Here is a 16,934-nt window from a genome sequence, read left to right on the forward strand (position 1 = left end):
GTCCCTTTGCCACTTTTGAAGACTACATTAAAGGTAGAAGGGAACTTTGAGAGCTGCTCCAATCGCTTTTAAGATTTTGTTTCTGAATAAGGCTGTCCCCAGAGACTAAGACTGAAAAGCAAATGAAGAAAATAAGGAGAAACAAATCTATCCCAGAACCTATAATAGAACCGGCATTTCCCACCTCATTGGAAACCTGTAATTTGATAATGTAAAAGCTCTATCCTACTTTATTAGAGAATTAAGTATCAGAACAAACCTTTGTACACTAGGCATTTCACATGTGTTATTTTCATTCCATCCTTGATATTATTATCCCCATTTTATAAAAGGACACTGATAGTGAGAGAATAAGCAATGAACGGGTTTTGAACTTTGATTCAAACCATGGTCTTTCTACTGAACCTTCCAGCTTCTAAGATAAATTAGCACTGGTAAAATACAACACTGCTTTCCTTGCGTATTAGCATTAGAAAACAATTTTCTACCATATCTTAACTTCCATACCATAAATTTTTGCTTGCATGTCTTACCACTTATTTCAAGCTCCACCCAATGTGATTTCTTTCCATTTGCTGCTTCCTCAGAGGACATAATTGTGTACATCCTCCGAGGGTCAGGGGGCTCATATTTTTCTTTGGGCATGCCTGTTGAATTAAGAAAAGAAACCAATCAATACTCAGAAGAATCAAATAACTGAAAATAACATCTTTTTAAAAAGTAGACACCCATATTATATCTCTAAACACAATTTCCCACTAAAAGGAACTAGGAGCTCCTTGGAGAAATGGAGGATTTCAGGTCTGAGATCGGAAAAATACAAACAAGCCTGGACACTAAGAAAGATGCTGTGGCTGTGAAGGGCACAGGAGCCAGCTTGTAGCGGTCCCACTGGCCACAGATATGACAATCTGAACATCAAAAGAAAGACTACGAGTCATTTCAAACTGCATGAATCCAAAACTTTAACAGGAAAAAAAAAAACAAAAAACAACAAAAAAATGCAGTCACCCGAAAATTGGAAAATAAAGGGAAAGAATCAAGCATTTATCCTGCATTTCTGGCAGAAACTAGATGAGGAAATATTCTTAACAGAATTCTAGCTAATAAATGTAAAAAGGGTTACATAATTAGAAAAAACACTATTTCACAATCTCTAATGAAAAAATGGATGACCATCCATGGTTAATAAAAGCATTAGGTGAAAAAAGTCCAATGAAAAAATTTTAAATAGATCAGGCTGTAAGACCTCAACCCAAGGATCGATCTCAGTATTAGGACAACTAGACTTAACATGCCAACACTATGTATGCTCTTGCCCCTTCATCCAAAAAATTAAAAGTAAAATTGAACCTGAATCAAATCAGCCTCTCTAGATCTGGTACCAGTTTACACTAAGTAAGGGAGACAGAGGAACATGTTAAAAATTACACGAGACACAACAATGTGAACATACTTAACACTACTGAACTGTACACTTAAAATGATTATTAAGATAGTAAATTTTGTTATAATTTTACCATGATTAAAAAATTTTTTCTTAATTTAAAATAATGCCACAAGAATACAGCCAGCCAGACACAGACCATGGAAAGTTCAACATGACAGAAGACCCAGTTTCTTCCACAAATGAGTGACATGAAAAAGGGGGAGTAAGAGGAAGTTGATATTAAATGACTTAAGAGGCACAACAATCAAATGCAATGTATAGACCTTGTTTGGGTCTGATCTGACCACAAATCAAGTGTAAAAAACATTTTTGAGAATTGGACAAATTTGAAGAAGAACTAAACCTAAGTTGATATTGGGACTATTGTTCATTTTTTGCTTGTGGTTATTTTTAAAATTCTTATTCTTATAGACACATTCTGAAATATTCAGGTGAAATGAAATCTCACTTCCTTGCATATTCTCCCAAACTCCTTGCCCCGGTCTCACTTCACCTTATGTGTTTGGATGAGCCATAATCTGCTCTAACCAAGTCTCTACCTACTCTGGATACCTACACAGCTAAACAAAGCTGGAGAAAAACCTAGCATCATGTGAATTTAAAGTAAGCCAGTCAGCAATCACTTACGTCAAATGGACTTACTGTTGAACGGGTCCGAGGTTTTAGTTTTACAAGAAGAAAAGAGTTATGCAGATGGATGATGGCGATGGCTGCACAACATTATGAATGTATTTAATACCACTGAATGTTACACTTAAAAATGGTTAAGATGGTAAATTTTACATTATGTATATTTTCTACAATAAAAAAAATGGAAAAGAGTTAAAGCAACTTTCATTATGCTATGCTGCTCCTCTAATGATGAGAAGTAGAGCTATCTTTCAAACATAGAAATGGTTTTGACCATGTAGTCAAAACACAGAAGGAGAAAAGTAATCCTAAAAAGCTTTTTGAAGAAGGTAAAAATATAAATTGTGAGACTAATCATCTGCACAAGAAACAGCACATTTTTTTGTTTTCTCAAATATTGTTAATAAAACTGTTCTCCTACATGTTAATTTCTCCAAAACAGAAATACAGTGCCTGAAGTTTTTAGACTAATACAAAAAATACCTAACAGAGAGAGCTACACAGTCAAGAACTGTTCCTGTTCCATCTAGAGGACAATCTGGTGAAGCAAGTGCCCATTCTGAATCATATGAATATACCAACAATAACAGAATGCTGTGTAAGGCTACCAGAGCTTGATGACAACATCCCTTAAGATTCCTTAAGATCACCCAAATGCCACTATTCTGACTAGATTTTACTTACGACCGAGTGATCTTCACTGGCTTTTCCAAACAGAATTTAATAATGGTAAGCTGCTCTCTCCAGCTGAGGTTAGTATTTTGAGTTACTATTAATTATTAATCATTTGACTTCTTAGTGAAAGTTCAGAAGTCTGATTTAGCACTCTCATGTGAGCTTATTTAGTGTGAATCAATGTCCGGAATTTGATCACGCTTCAGAGAATAAATAAAAGTATTACTGAACTGAAATCTGAAATCCAAGCCCTAGACCTGGGGTCATTCCATCAAAGAGTCATGATTTCTGCCTAAGCAGCCAACCACTCCCTCTCTTGGTTTTCATGACATATGATGTGTTGCCTTAAAATTTAAGAGACAGCTCATTACTTGAAAGCAGTGAGATCATCTTATTTTCCGAATCCCTGACAGTGCAGATTAGGAAGTGGGGGGAAAAAAGAATATGATAGAATAAAAGAAACAGCAGCAAACTGGACAATCAAGCCCTTCTGAGGAGCATATCTGCCCAGTGAGCAACCCCACCCATTTTTCTTGGAGTCCAACTGAACATAGTATTGGAAACTAGGTAGAGAAAAGGATATAAGAATACAAACAGGGGCTTCCCTGGTGGCGCAGTGGTTGAGAATCTGCCTGCCAATGCAGGGGACACGGGTTCGAGCCCTGGTCTGGGAAGATCCCACATGCCACGGAGCAACTAGGCCCGTGAGCCACAATTGCTGAGCCTGCGCGTCTGGAGCCTGTGCTCCGCAACAAGAGAGGCCGCGATAGTGAGAGGCCCGCGCACCGCAATGAAGAGTGGCCCCCACTTGCCACAACTAGAGAAAGCCCTCGCACAGAAACGGAGACCCAACACAGCCATAAATAAATAAATAAATAAAGACTTTCTTTAAAAAAAAAGAATACAAACAATTTAGGATTTTTCCCAAGGCTTGAAATCAACAAGCAGATCTTACTCTCTAAAAAATACAGTATTATCACTGCAGATTACTATCTAAAAAGAATAAAACGTTTCCAAAATAGGCTTGAAAACTGTCAAGTAGAATTAAAAGACTTTTAAAAAATAGCTAGGCCAGAGTCAGCAGGTATACAGCCCCTGACTAGTCAATCTCTAACTCCTCCAATCCAGTGCCAAACATCACTACTGATCCTGGCAGCATAAAATCTGTCCCTGATCTAGATCTCAGAGAAACGGTTTTTCAGTATCTTAGAATAATTATTTACCTTAAAGAAATACAGGACATTATTTACCAGCATAGAAAGATATGCTTTCATTATTAAACATTTTATGAAATGGCTTAAAAAATACACAGGGGAGGGCGGTAAGAGGGAAGAAGCAGGGGGGCGCAGGGCGGGGGAGAGACCATAAGCGCAAGTCAGCCACCATTTGAGGCAGCTTTTAAACTAAGAAAATTGGTACTAAATAGAAAGATTTAAGTCTTTATCCTTTCAGTGGGTACTGTATTTCAGAGTCATCAAATAGCCCCAGGTGAAAAAAAGTCCTATTTTACAAAAGAATAAATGAAGAATGAAAGAATTAATAAAAAACAAAAACAACATCATTTCATAATTCCTAATGAGCCTTTTTAAAACAAAGATTTATAAACTGGGTTAAAACCATTAGATGAATCATTGGCACTGGCATAATGCTAAGGTTACACCACCACCCAGATTGTTTTTTGATTATAAGGTAGAAAATGTTCAAGAGAGGAATAAACTGTTACCCCCTTCATCAATCTTCCCAACACTAATGGGGGTAGAACCAGATACTGTGGGTCTTCGGATCTGACAGAATATGAAATACACACCAACAATGTTTACCTTGATTAAGAACTAGAGGAACTAGCCAGATGACACCAAAGAAGCAACTGGAATGCAGGACTTTCTGCAGGGTAACTGGTCTGCTACCTTTAACAAGCTGGTGTCAGGACTATTCTAGACTTAAAGAGAATTAAGGGATATATAGAATGAGATGCAATGAATGGTCCCTATATAGGATCCACAAATCTACAACAAAGGAAATTCTGTGGACTGTTGGAGAAACATTTAATACCTAGTTCATATTTTGAAATATTAATGAATTATTATGAGATCATGTTATTTTGGCAATGAACAAAAACGCGTTTCTTGTTAAAAGGCACTCTGAAGTTAAATAATTTATTTAAATTGTATTGGCCAGATTTTTTTCCAAGGGAAATGAGGCTCAGTTATAGCCAATCTTAACTGACAAGATAAAATGCTAAATTCCTCTTTTCCTTTCCTCGCTTGTTACACATTCTCCTCCATTCTTGGTGCTTTACTTCTTTCACATACACAAAGGAGAAAAAAAGGAAAGGCGCAGAGGAAAGGAAGGAGGGGAGAAGGAAGAAATAAACTCATGTGCAGAAAAATCCTTTTATTTGATGATCGGGAGCCTCACAGAGCTACAAGTTATGGAATATATGAAAAGGTAGTGCCACTAGCCTTGGTGCCAATTTACTTCTTCCTATCCAAATTTTCACTACGTCTTACCCAATTTTTCACTAAATCCCACTGATTTTTACCTCTTCAGGACTTCTAAACCTGTCTTCTCCATTTTCACAGCTACTGAAGTTAATTTACACCCTCATTTCTCAGCTACAACTTTTAAACAACCTTCTCTATACCTTCCTGATAGATGCCTGCTCATGCCACTCTCCTGCTTAAAAATCTAAGATGGCCTTTTCTGCCTACCTAGCTAAAGCCCTAACTTCAAAGTCCTTTACAATCTGGATTTAGGCAACTATTTTCTCACTCATCTTCAGCCACTGACACACAAGTCACCCTATAAAATCCTAAATTAATCAAAGCAAACCTACTTCTAAGACATAGTCTTTCAATAACACAAGCTAATCCCTTCACCAAAGGGAACCTTCACCCTCAATTCCTACTCACCCCCTTCACGGCAACTCAGGTTAGATGTCAGAGTCCCTGTAAGCCCTTCCCAACAAAGGCACAAGTTCACTACTCTTTCCTCTGCACACTATACACTTACTACAGCATCTATCACCCCAGTTTGTATCTCCCAGTGTCTTGTGTAAGACCTAGCACGTTGTACTAATAAACTGGTCTAAACATTCTTTCCTTCATGAATCAAGATCAGGTTTTCAAAGAAAAATCCAAAAAAAGCAATTCAATACATCCGAACCATGCTCCCTTAAGGGAGCTTTCTTTACAGAATCATTCATTCAACAAATATTTACTAAGCACCTTCTGCCTCTATGTGCCAAGCACTCTGCCAGGTTCTGGGAATAAAGAATAAATAGGAAATACGTACATGATCTTGGATCTTAATCTACTGGGGAGTGCAAACAAAAATCTTACGATGATGTAATCACACTACAACCCTTTTTTACAAACATCACTCTAATTTAGGACTTCTTCCCTACCCCTCACAAACACAGGAGTTTATCATTCCCTGCTTTGAGCTATTCTGAACCTTGAAGATATTTCTAATGTTATATTCTTTAATCCCACCTTAATTTTTTTTGACACGTCTCATTCACCTACTCTAATATAGGCTCTTTGCACTTACATTTTAAATATTTTTATATTTTCAGAGCCTGGCAAATAGTGTTTGGTGAATACTTATAAGAATTCAAGGGGATAAGCTGGGACAGTAAAAAAAAGCAAACATTTTGTAAGAGACAAGTATGCTAACAGAACAGTGCCCATGTTACCAGGAGTAAGAAAAACTAACATAGGCCTCTAATCTTGAAGGCAAAATCTAGAGAAACCAGACAGAAAGGACCTAAGTGACCAAAGGCTGAGAATATTCGTTCTAGGATAGGCTGGGATATGAAGCAAAGGGACAAACTTAAAGGTAAAACTGTATAAACATAATCTTAGTGACACGCTATGGCAAAATAAGAGCAAACCTCAAACAGGTGGGGGTAATGGCAAAACTGTGTTGGACTGCCTATCTGCCACACTCTGCACTAGGCACATAACAGCTAACATGTTTTGAGCACTCACCAACTGGCAGGCCCTTCACATACATTATCTCATTTAACCCTCAGGACTCCTATGAGTAAATACTATTGTATCATTCTCCATACATAAAGAAAGAACAGTCCAGAAAATGAGTCATTTACCTGAGATCACAGAGATCCTACTGGCACAACTGTGATTTTAACCCAAGTCTGATCCAAAAGTCTATGCTTTCAAGCACTATGCAATAATTTACCGGTGATTACCTCGATTTAATTCTCATAGCGATCCATGAAGTAGACACTATCCTCATTTTATTTTGGATGAGGAAACTGAGACTCTGAGTTTAAATAACTTGCCCAAGGTTGCACACACTTAGTAAGTAGTAGAGCTAGGATTTGAACCTGGGACAATCTAGCTGCAAAGCTGTACTCTCTAACACCAATGCCTCACACAAGTCTAGAATTCTGTCACTGATGAAACCAAGATCTTGTGTTCATTCTCCAAATATTATGTTGCTAAGACCATGAGCCCCTGAGTTTCCCTCTCAGATGTACCATCTTTCCAAACTACTCTTCACCTGTATTCTCTACTCCCAAACTCTGCCTAATACTTAACACAGCAGACCTCAAATGCTATCATCTCAGGACCCTTATACTCAAGTACCTCAAAGACCTTTCAATTGTGTGGGTTATATCTATCAATATTTACCATACTAAAAATTAGAAATAAGGAATTTTAAAATATGTATTAACTCATTAAATATAATAAACCTATCACATGTTAACATTTTTATGAAAAGTAACTACTTTCAAAAACAAAGTAAAATTTTGTGAGAAGAATGACACTGTCTTACATTTTTGCAAATCTTTAAGGTCTGACATGCTAGAAGACAGCTGGATTCACCTATCTGCTCTGAATTCAATTCATCAGATATTACACATCATTTTGTCAGTCTCTGGAAAACTCCACTGTATACGCATAAGAGGAAGAGAATGAAAAAGGCAAATAATCGTGTAATATTTCTAAGAACTTAAGGTTTCTGTAGCCACCTCCTCCTGCCTCCCAAAATCTCAATTCCTTAAATCCTTTTCTCAAGTAGAATAAGAATAAATTTAAGTCCATATTGGTTTAACTAAAATTTCCAATCAATAAGACCTCTGCGAAAAAAGATTTTAAAATTATGATAAAATATTCCTCCAAAACAGAGTCAAACAGCAGATGTAGTAGTTAGTCTAAGCTCTAAAAGAAGACCGGCATACCAATCTGCATCCGCAGTGCCCAGCCAATAACCAACAGCCCGTAAGAGTTTACTAGACTGCTGTTAAAATGCAATTCTAATCATGTGCCTGGGCCTAATAACACAAGTGAATATAAAATACAGTCAGACAGAAGCCTGAGTGTACTGCAACACCACAGGAAACTACCAATTTTGAAGGTAAAAAATGGTCAAACACTAGCAATTTCATTCAACTCAATAAATTAACTCAAAATATAACTATAAAGATACACTAAGTATAGGTCATCCACAAATTTCAACTTAAAACACAAATACTTCTTAGCTTAAAATTTTTAATTTCTATATTTTAAGTCAAATATAAAGTATAGAACAAAAAGAACATATTAGGACAATTGTGATTTATGATCTAGCCAGCAAAGCTGAGGGCCCACTAACATTAAGCCAAACCATGATTTGTGTGATGAAACATCACCGAGATCAAAAAGGAAAGGAGAGGGAGCCATCGATATTAAATCTGTTCTCTTAGTATGAGACAAGCAACCGTCTAGTTTACACCTCCAGCAATGATGGCTGCCAACAGAAATCTTTTCATTTCTTTCTTATCTTTTGACAGTTTCCATACTCTATTTGCTCCTCCCACTCTTACAATCACAGTATTCTAGCTACCCCTATCTAGTTGGAATTTTGGCTTTTTGAGGCATTCAACATTTATTCTAGCTGCTAATTCATGTATACAATCATTTTGGGAAGTTCTAACATAGTAGCAATCAGTTTTGACCCACTAGTCTTTTTTTCCCCTAAAAACTAAGAAAGAAAATTATTCATGAAATGCTGACCTTATAAATCATCAAGAAGCCTTTAACAACTCCAGAATATTTCTCTCACAAGGGCTTAAATGAACTCTCTGACCCCAGTTTCTTGACCCCGCCCCCTTCATCCAGCCTTCACATTTTTACTATGTCTCCTGAAAAAGTACGTCACACACACAATTTCCCCACCCCATCCACCTAAACTCTCAATGAATCCCTATTATATACAAACGAAAGTCTCAACACTTTAAGAAAAAGCCTATGACTATTCACAGACTGTTTCTGGCCACTCCTCCTGTCCCTTTCATCTTTGCATCCTATGATTCACAGCCCAAGTTGTATGTAACTTGACTTTGCACATGTTCTTTCTTCTCACTAAAAGGTCCTACTCAGTCTAACAAACCTCTATTCAACCTTCAAAGCTAAGCTCAAAGACCTCTGAGATGACTCCCTCAAGTTTCCCAAGCAGAATTAGTTGCTCCTTCTTTAGCATGCCCCAAATGCTTTGTGTATTCCTCATTACTATATAACCTGATGAGCACTTTATTGGTTCATTTGTTTTTCTCTCCATACCATTATAAACCCATTTAGAATAAAAGAGCATAAGCCCTATTAGAGGAGCAAGTCTATAATAGTGCCTGACACATGGGTGTTTCCAGTATTTTTGGAACTGAGTTTTAGCCCTATTTTAAAATGCTGTGTTCAAGTATAATCAGTTCTGCTGTATCACTTATTCTGAAAATAATCTGTTCCAACGTAACTGATATATTAGAAAATTTGAGCTTAACACAAAATTCCCATTTGCTCATGTGTGATTTTGTCTGTGAAAAAAACTAGATGAAGGTAGAAACCTGCCCCCAGCTGAACTGAGCTGCATAGAAATACACAAAATACACACACCTTAAAACACCTACCAGCTACATCAGTTCACTCTGTGTGTGTGCACATGAGCTGAGCCACACCCACCCACCTCTGGTGTTATTATACCATTCCATTTGATTTCAGGTAACCCTCCTTCTACCACTGTACAGTAACTCACAAGCAGCAACCCTTCTGATGCCCATTAACACAAGCAAACCAGGTCTTTTTCAAGGTAAAGTGACACATTTATTGTAGTATTTATGTATACCATAACCCTTTAACATGTGTAAAACTATGCTACCATTTTTACCAGGTTCCTTTTTATTAAAATAAGTCACTGACAAAATTTTGAGTGTTGTGCCTTAGTTCCACTTTTCCCAAAAGGCCTGTAGTTTTTACTGCACAATTTTCCATATCATAGTGATTTTTAGGAACCTATATGTTGCTTTACAGCAGAACTGACTATATAAATTAACAGCTGTATAAGGAGTTCTTAGGTTTTAAGAAATTTTCAATATTTCAATTCCAATAATACACAGGAGAGAAAACTCTGCCCTCTCCCCAATTTCACAAAATGTTTACAGTCCATATCCTCACAGACCATCAGGATAGCCATAACCGTTAAGCTTGGTGGCTCTCACTTCTGGTGAGCAGAGAGTTGATTTTTCCAGCTTAAGCTCTACAGTCTGCCTAAGCCTAACTCAGAAGACAAGTTCTGAATGCCTGAACTTTCACATGTACCATCATTATATGGGTTTCATTTCTTTTATTGCTCTTAACTTTTTTCCAAAACATTTTGATTTTAAATTACCCTGTATTATAGAGCAATTGAACCGAGCCCTCAAGCCCACTATAAAATGGATCAGATACAAAAGACCCTATATCCAAGTTTAAAATAGATTCAGAGTCACTAACTCCATAGTATCTCAAATGTGACTTTTTTATATGTATGGATCCACTTAATTCTCCACACTGATGTCCAAATGATCTCTAAATCACCTTGTTCCCCTATGAAAAATATTTTGGCTCTCTCTTTTGCTATAGGATAAAGATACAAACCTCACTTTTAGCTTAGTAAGTATGGTTCTTCAAAATCTAGGATGGACACACCTTTGCAGGCTCGTCTCCAGTCACTCTCCCTGTTTCAGTAACACATCGATATTGGCCTTACCCCAACACTTGGCACCTCAGTGCACCCACAGTTCCTTTTGTCTGAAATAACCCCTTCTCTCCAGTTTGACAAACACCTATTCCGTGCTATTTTCTGTAAACTGCTCCCACACATTCTACAAATTTCATCATTCTCTCCTGTTCTCCCCACAGCACTCTGTACACCTACTAAGACTACAGCAACAAGAAAACAGCAAATGAGTGTTATTCATTTTTTAATTCCCAGGGTCCAACACTATGTCCAGCATATACTATTCCTTGCACATAACTTATCAAGAAAATAAAAATGGATGAGGGAGAGGTAAAGCCCAGAGAAGGGTAAGATTAAGGCAGTCTAAATGAGTCCCCATCTTACATGCAAATAAACACTTTAAAAGCAGCTTCCCAACCAGTATACCTTCCATATGGGAAAGTTACAAGTGTGCTGAAGAGGGCCCTCACCTCTCATGGCCCAAAGGCTACAGCTGTGAGCAACCATGACCATTTATTCCAGTATGCCTTACGTATATTATCTCTTTCTGTTGCACTATGAGACGAAAAAGGTTTATGCTTTAAATATAAAAAAGGCTAATATGAACATGGTGGGATGCCTACGCATTAACCAAAATGCATTATTTATAAACCATAAGTACAGAAGCAAATGCCTTTATTTGTAGCCAGGACCAAGTTCTGTAACCAATTCATATCTGTTCAAGAGTCTGAAAAGTTTTACTTTGCCACCAAGGTTTAAGAAACCTGAAAATACCTACAAATCAAACAGGCATTCAAAAGAGCTTCCTCATCTATGTTACCATTGATCAAGACACTTCTGAAACTATGCAAAATCTTCTGAGTCTCACAGGAAACTTTGTCTTTTGTCACATCCTCGTTTTTTGACCATTTCATTAAGTATCTTATTCACCTACTGAGAACTGACCAGACTCAACTACCTCAAATAACTTCCAGCCATTAAAACGCACTCCGCCCTCCCAAAAAAACTAATCTCCATCAAGTACCTCACTCTCATGTGCTCTCACATTTACACAAAACCTGGTCCTTTCCCTCTTAACTGTAGTATCTTGGGCAAGTCACTTTAACCTTTCTAGGCCTGTTTCCTCAACAGCAGCTATTCAAATATTTTGTTTAAAGGAAGTTGACTGGACTAGACGACTGGTCTAAAAATATTAAGCAATTTTTATTCTAAAAGTCATCACATTCTAAAGACTGCGATAATTGCTCTGATAGCAATTACAAAACAAGTCTTCAAAACCTTTTGATCAATGGACATAGCTCCTAAAGCCTACAAAACTGTTTTGGGATGATAAATTCTAGTGCACTGTGAAAAACACAAAGTGCTATTATATGCCATTTTATTTTTCACTTGTTCATATTCACTCTCTTCCTCTCCAAAATTAAAATCCCCAGACACAAAGAGGCAAGATTCCGCACTACCACTAATGGGGCAATCCACCTGGAAAACAGGTAAGTATGGGACCTCATGTTCAAGGAGATTATTTAAACGTCAGCTTAACACAATAACAAATCCAAAAAGGACAAGCAAGATGACCATTCACAATGCTGTCATTTGCAGTAACAGTTCAAGAAGAGGTTACAGGTGTTCATTAGCAGGCTCTTAGGAGAAGCTGTAGGAGAAAAAGAGTCAAAAGAAAAATTTCCAAAGAAAATAATGATTGGTGTTTAGAAAAAAAGAAAAGAGATACGATTCAGGTTATTACACAAAACTTCACGTAATTAGAACTATCTCTGAGTCCTCAGCATTATCATAAATCTCTTCATCTGGTGCTAAGGGCTTCTTTAGCCATGTCATTCCCATCCCCCCCACCCCCCCAAAAATTTGCGTTAAACTGAATTTTAAATACATTTGGGGGAGGGGGTAAACAGTTGGTTTCCCGCTTTGCGGTAACTCCGAAGTTCCACACTCCACTCCGCGCAATCCCACACCGCCACTTCTCCAAAGTTGCCACCCATCCCAGCCAAGAGTTCCGGACACCAACTCCCCTCCTCCGGGTGACCAGAGCCAGGGTCGACAGCCAGGGCATCCCCCAACCCTGGCGCCCCCTGCGCGCCCCCGCCCCCGATCAACACCCTCCAGCCCCGGACTCGGCGCGGGGGCGCGGTCCGGGGACCAACTGGATGGCGACAGCCGCGCGTCTAGGGACCCCCAACAGCCACCATCTCCTCCAATCTTCGGGCCCGCTGCACGCAAAACTCAAGGTGCTCTTGCTCGAGTCCCCCCCGCTACGGTCCCGGGGACACGACCGAGAGGGGCCCGTGGGCAGCCAGTGTGGGGAGCAGCGCCCAGCCGGGCCTCGGGCTGGTCTCGCTCACCTCTTGGGGTGCGCCGCCTTCCTCCGCCGCTGCTGCCGCCGCCTCCTCCCTGTGAGTGCAGCGGGGTCTGACCTGTGGAACCACCATACCAGTCCCGCCCGCTGCTGCAGCGCCGCCGTCGCCGCTCCTCTGCCGCCTCAGCCGCCGCTCTTTGTTCTCCCTCCGAGATCCACCGCGTCAGCCGCCCGCTTCAGCCGCCTCGATGGGCCGCCACTACGGCCTCCCGGCCTCTCGGCCTCCGGCCTCGCCCTCCTCGCTGCACCCACTGCTGCCTTCGCCTTCGCGCAGCCGACGCCGCCGCCACCGACGCCGCCGCCTCCTCCTCCTCTGCGCCCCCCTCGTTTTCATTGAAAGCAAACAGGCATCATGGCGGCGACCGCCGTCCCACCCCCTCCCCCTCCGCCCCCCCCCCCCCACCTCAAGCCTGCGAGCGCCGCGACCGACGCTGCCGCTCCAACATCCCGGCCGCCCATTGGCCGCCGCCGCCGGGCGCGACCATTCAGCATCCGGGGAGGTCGCTCGCCGCTTGTCCCTCTCTTCCCCCACCCCCGCGATGGGGAGCAGTGAGCCGGCCGGGCGCGCACCGGGCTCAGACCTCCCTCTCCTCTTCCCGCTCTCCTCGCTCGTTTCCTGCCTTGTCGCTTCTACTTTCTCTTCTTCTTAACGCTCCTACGCTTTTCAACTAGCTCTTTTTTTTCTTTCTTTCTCTCTTTTTTTGTCTCAGGCTGTTCATTTTTGTTCCTCTCTTCCCTCTGTTTCCTTGATCTTCCTCCCTTTCGTTTCGCCTATCAATTACATGGAAACAGGGACAAGCTCTCAGACTTTTGACCCTTAGCCAGTATCCTGAGCTGCCTAAAGACAAGACATTCAGTCGTGAACAGTGGCGTGATTCATCCTGCCTCAGATATGAAGAAAAAACTAATTAGTGGCACGTTTCGGTCCATTAATGGTCATTCAGTCCAGTAAATTCAGGGACAATTCTGGTGGGATCCTAGCCCAGAGTAACTGTCCGCAGCTGTGTTCAAAGAGCAAGATGTTCTATTCAGGTGGAGATTGAAAATGAGCAGAGAAAGGATTGATGATGCTTGCATCAGTGCACATTAGTTGACTGGTGGTCAAGGTCCTGTGCTGGGACCAAGGCAAAGAGATGAATCAGGCCCTGGCCTGCCCTGAGTAAGCTCACAGCCTAGGGACAAGAGATACACCCAACAGACTGTTAAAACCCATTAGAGGTGCATGAGGACAGGCATGGCCTGAGGAAAAAAGAATAGCTGTCCACTCACCTACATGGCAAACTAGGATGGGCTCCTCGCTCTTTCCTGGAAAACCAACTCTGAAGAAATGAGAGTGAAACAGGTTCCAGGAACTAACAATAGCAACAAAATGAGACACCCTCTCTTGCTATACTGGGCTAGAGGATATGGGAAATTGTTGGTTGCTGTTGGGGCAGAGGAGAGCTAGAAGGGCAAGGAAAAGATTGAGACCGTAGGACTCCTGGGCACGGAAGCTTTTCAAACAGTTGCTAATCAGGGAAGGGAGGGGTTGCAGAGACAAGGGAGGAGCAGCCAAGAAATAATAGTGCAACCTTTGGGCAGGGTCCTGGTACTACCTCAAGGGATACACATAACAGTATCTTTGAGCTCTTTACAGAACTAAAACCCCCAACAAATAGAAGATGTCAGCATTCTTCATTCCAGAGAAGACCACTTGAGGCCAGATTAAAGGAACCAGAGAAGCTCATCAAGAGATTACCAGAGACCAGATTAAAGGAGTGAATGCCCTGCACACACCCTAATCTTATCAGCAACCCTGCCCTTGAACCATTGCTATAAAACTCCTCACCAAATCCTTCTAGGTTGGGACACACAGTTTTTCAGGGGCACAACCCTGTTGTGTCCCCCCTTTGCCTGGCAAACCAATAAAGCTATTCTTTTCCTCTTCACCCAAAACTCCAAGATTCAATTCAGCACCAGTGCACGAAGGCTGAGTTTTCAGCATCAACGGTCCAGTCCTCTAGTGTCAGAGGACACTAGACAACAGCAGGACAACATGAAAGCCCAGGAAGGGTAGGGGGTTGCTAAGAACAAGTGCAGACTGACTGGCTGCCTTTGGGCATCCCTCCACAGCCTCCAACCCCAGGCTTCCGAATACTGGGGTTGTGCAGCCCCTGTGCTCTACAAAGTGTCACCAGACTGAGGGAGGAGCCAGTGGCACTCTCTGCCCCCCATGTGAATGCTGTGCCCTGGCAACCTGTGCTCCAGCCTGGAGAGAGGGGTGAATTTTTGTAATTCATCTGCCCAGAGGAGCTACTTTTCATGATTGGTACCATGTGTATGGGGGCAGGGAAGTCCAGTTGCATAACAAAAAAACTTGCATAGCACCACCAGTTTATTACATCTCATTACTCTAGTGCTCCAGGTCTCACTTGGGGTCTCTCATGCCTCTACTGAGATGGTGGCTGGGGTTAGATTCTGGCACCTCCATGTCCCCAACAAGGCCTCCCTGTGTAGTGTTTTATCCTCCCACTTTTCTTTGTGGCTTCTCTCCAGCAGGTTATCCTGAACATCTTTCATGGCAACCCAGGGCTCCAAGAGAGAGGAAGTGCAAGACCCTTTGAAGAATGTCACTTTCTCTGTACTCTATTGGTCAAAACAGTCACAAGCCCAGTCCAGATTTAAGAGAAGAGGACATAAGCAGTGCAGGAGCTGCATGCACATAAAGGGAAGGAGAAACTTATTTGGGGCCATCTCAGTAGACTAGCTACCACAGAGAAGGAACCAATGGTGGCCCTGCCTGTGCACATCCTGTTCTTTCTGAATATCTGAAGAGAACCCCACCAAATGCCTTTCCAGATCCAGATCAAAGTGCCCCTCATATTAGGCAAGACCTCCCTGTGTAAGTTATAAAACCCAAACTCAAATAGGCTTGACGCAGAAAGAGGTCATTTATGTATTCAGGTATCACATAACTGAAAAGTTCAGGCATCTTAAAATATCAACAAGAATCAATCCAATCTCACTCTTCCACCCTCCACTCAGCTTTCCTCCCCACTGGCTTCACAAGGGCTGTGCAACCAGGCAGGAAAGATGGCCACTAGCATCTACAGGCTTAGATTCTAACAGCTCCAGCTGCAAATGCATACCTACTTCACTTTATTGTGCTTCACAGATAGCGCATTTTTTACAAATTGAAGGTTTGTGGGAACCCTGCATTAAGCAAGTCTATTGGCATCAGTTTCCATCAGCATTTGCTCACTTCATGTCTCTATGTCATGCTTGATAATTCTCACAATATTTCAAACTTTTTCATTGTTACTATATTTGTTATGGTGATATGTGATCAGTGATCTTTGATGTTACTCTTGTAATTGTTTGAAGCACCACGAACTGGGCCCACGTAAGACAACAAATTTAATGAGTGTTGTGTGTGTTTTCACTGCTCCACTGACCAGCCTTTCCTCTGTCTTTATACCTCTCTTCAGTCCTCCCTAATCCCTGAGACACAACAATATTGAAATTAGGCCAGTTAATAACCCTACAATGGCCTTTAAGTGTTCAAATGAAAGGAAGTCACACATCTCTCACTTTAAATCAAAAGCTACAGATGATTAAGCTTAATGAGGAAGGCATGTCAAAAGCTGAGATAGGCTGAAGGCTAGACCTCTTATGCCAAACAGTTAGCCAAGCTGTGAATGCAAAGGAAAAGTTCTTAAAGGAAATTAAATGTGCTACTCAGTGAACTGATGAATGACCAGAAAGTGAAACAGCCCTATTGCTGATATGAAGAACATTTTAATGGTCTGGATAGAAGATCAAACCAGCCAC

General features: G+C 41.0%; 1 protein-coding gene across 4 annotated transcripts in view; it reads right to left on the minus strand.

Moving 5' to 3' along the window:
- Positions 1-13,484, minus strand: part of CNOT6 (CCR4-NOT transcription complex subunit 6) — a 64,617-nt gene extending 51,133 nt beyond the window's left edge. For 3 of the 4 annotated variants that reach the window (XM_068536493.1, XM_068536492.1, XM_068536491.1), the window contains exons 1-2: positions 13,111-13,484; positions 534-647 (exon numbers count right to left, since the gene is read on the minus strand). In XM_068536493.1, the coding sequence (XP_068392594.1) occupies positions 534-645 (112 nt within the window). In that variant the 5' untranslated portion in view covers positions 646-647; positions 13,111-13,484. Of the gene's footprint in view, positions 1-533; positions 648-13,110 lie in introns of those variants that run through there. The other variant, XM_068536494.1, reaches the window with a different exon arrangement.
- Positions 13,485-16,934: the final 3,450 nt, after the last annotated feature.

Source organism: Eschrichtius robustus, chromosome 2 (genome assembly GCF_028021215.1).
Source record: "Eschrichtius robustus isolate mEscRob2 chromosome 2, mEscRob2.pri, whole genome shotgun sequence".
NCBI classification, from domain to species: domain Eukaryota; kingdom Metazoa; phylum Chordata; class Mammalia; order Artiodactyla; family Eschrichtiidae; genus Eschrichtius; species Eschrichtius robustus.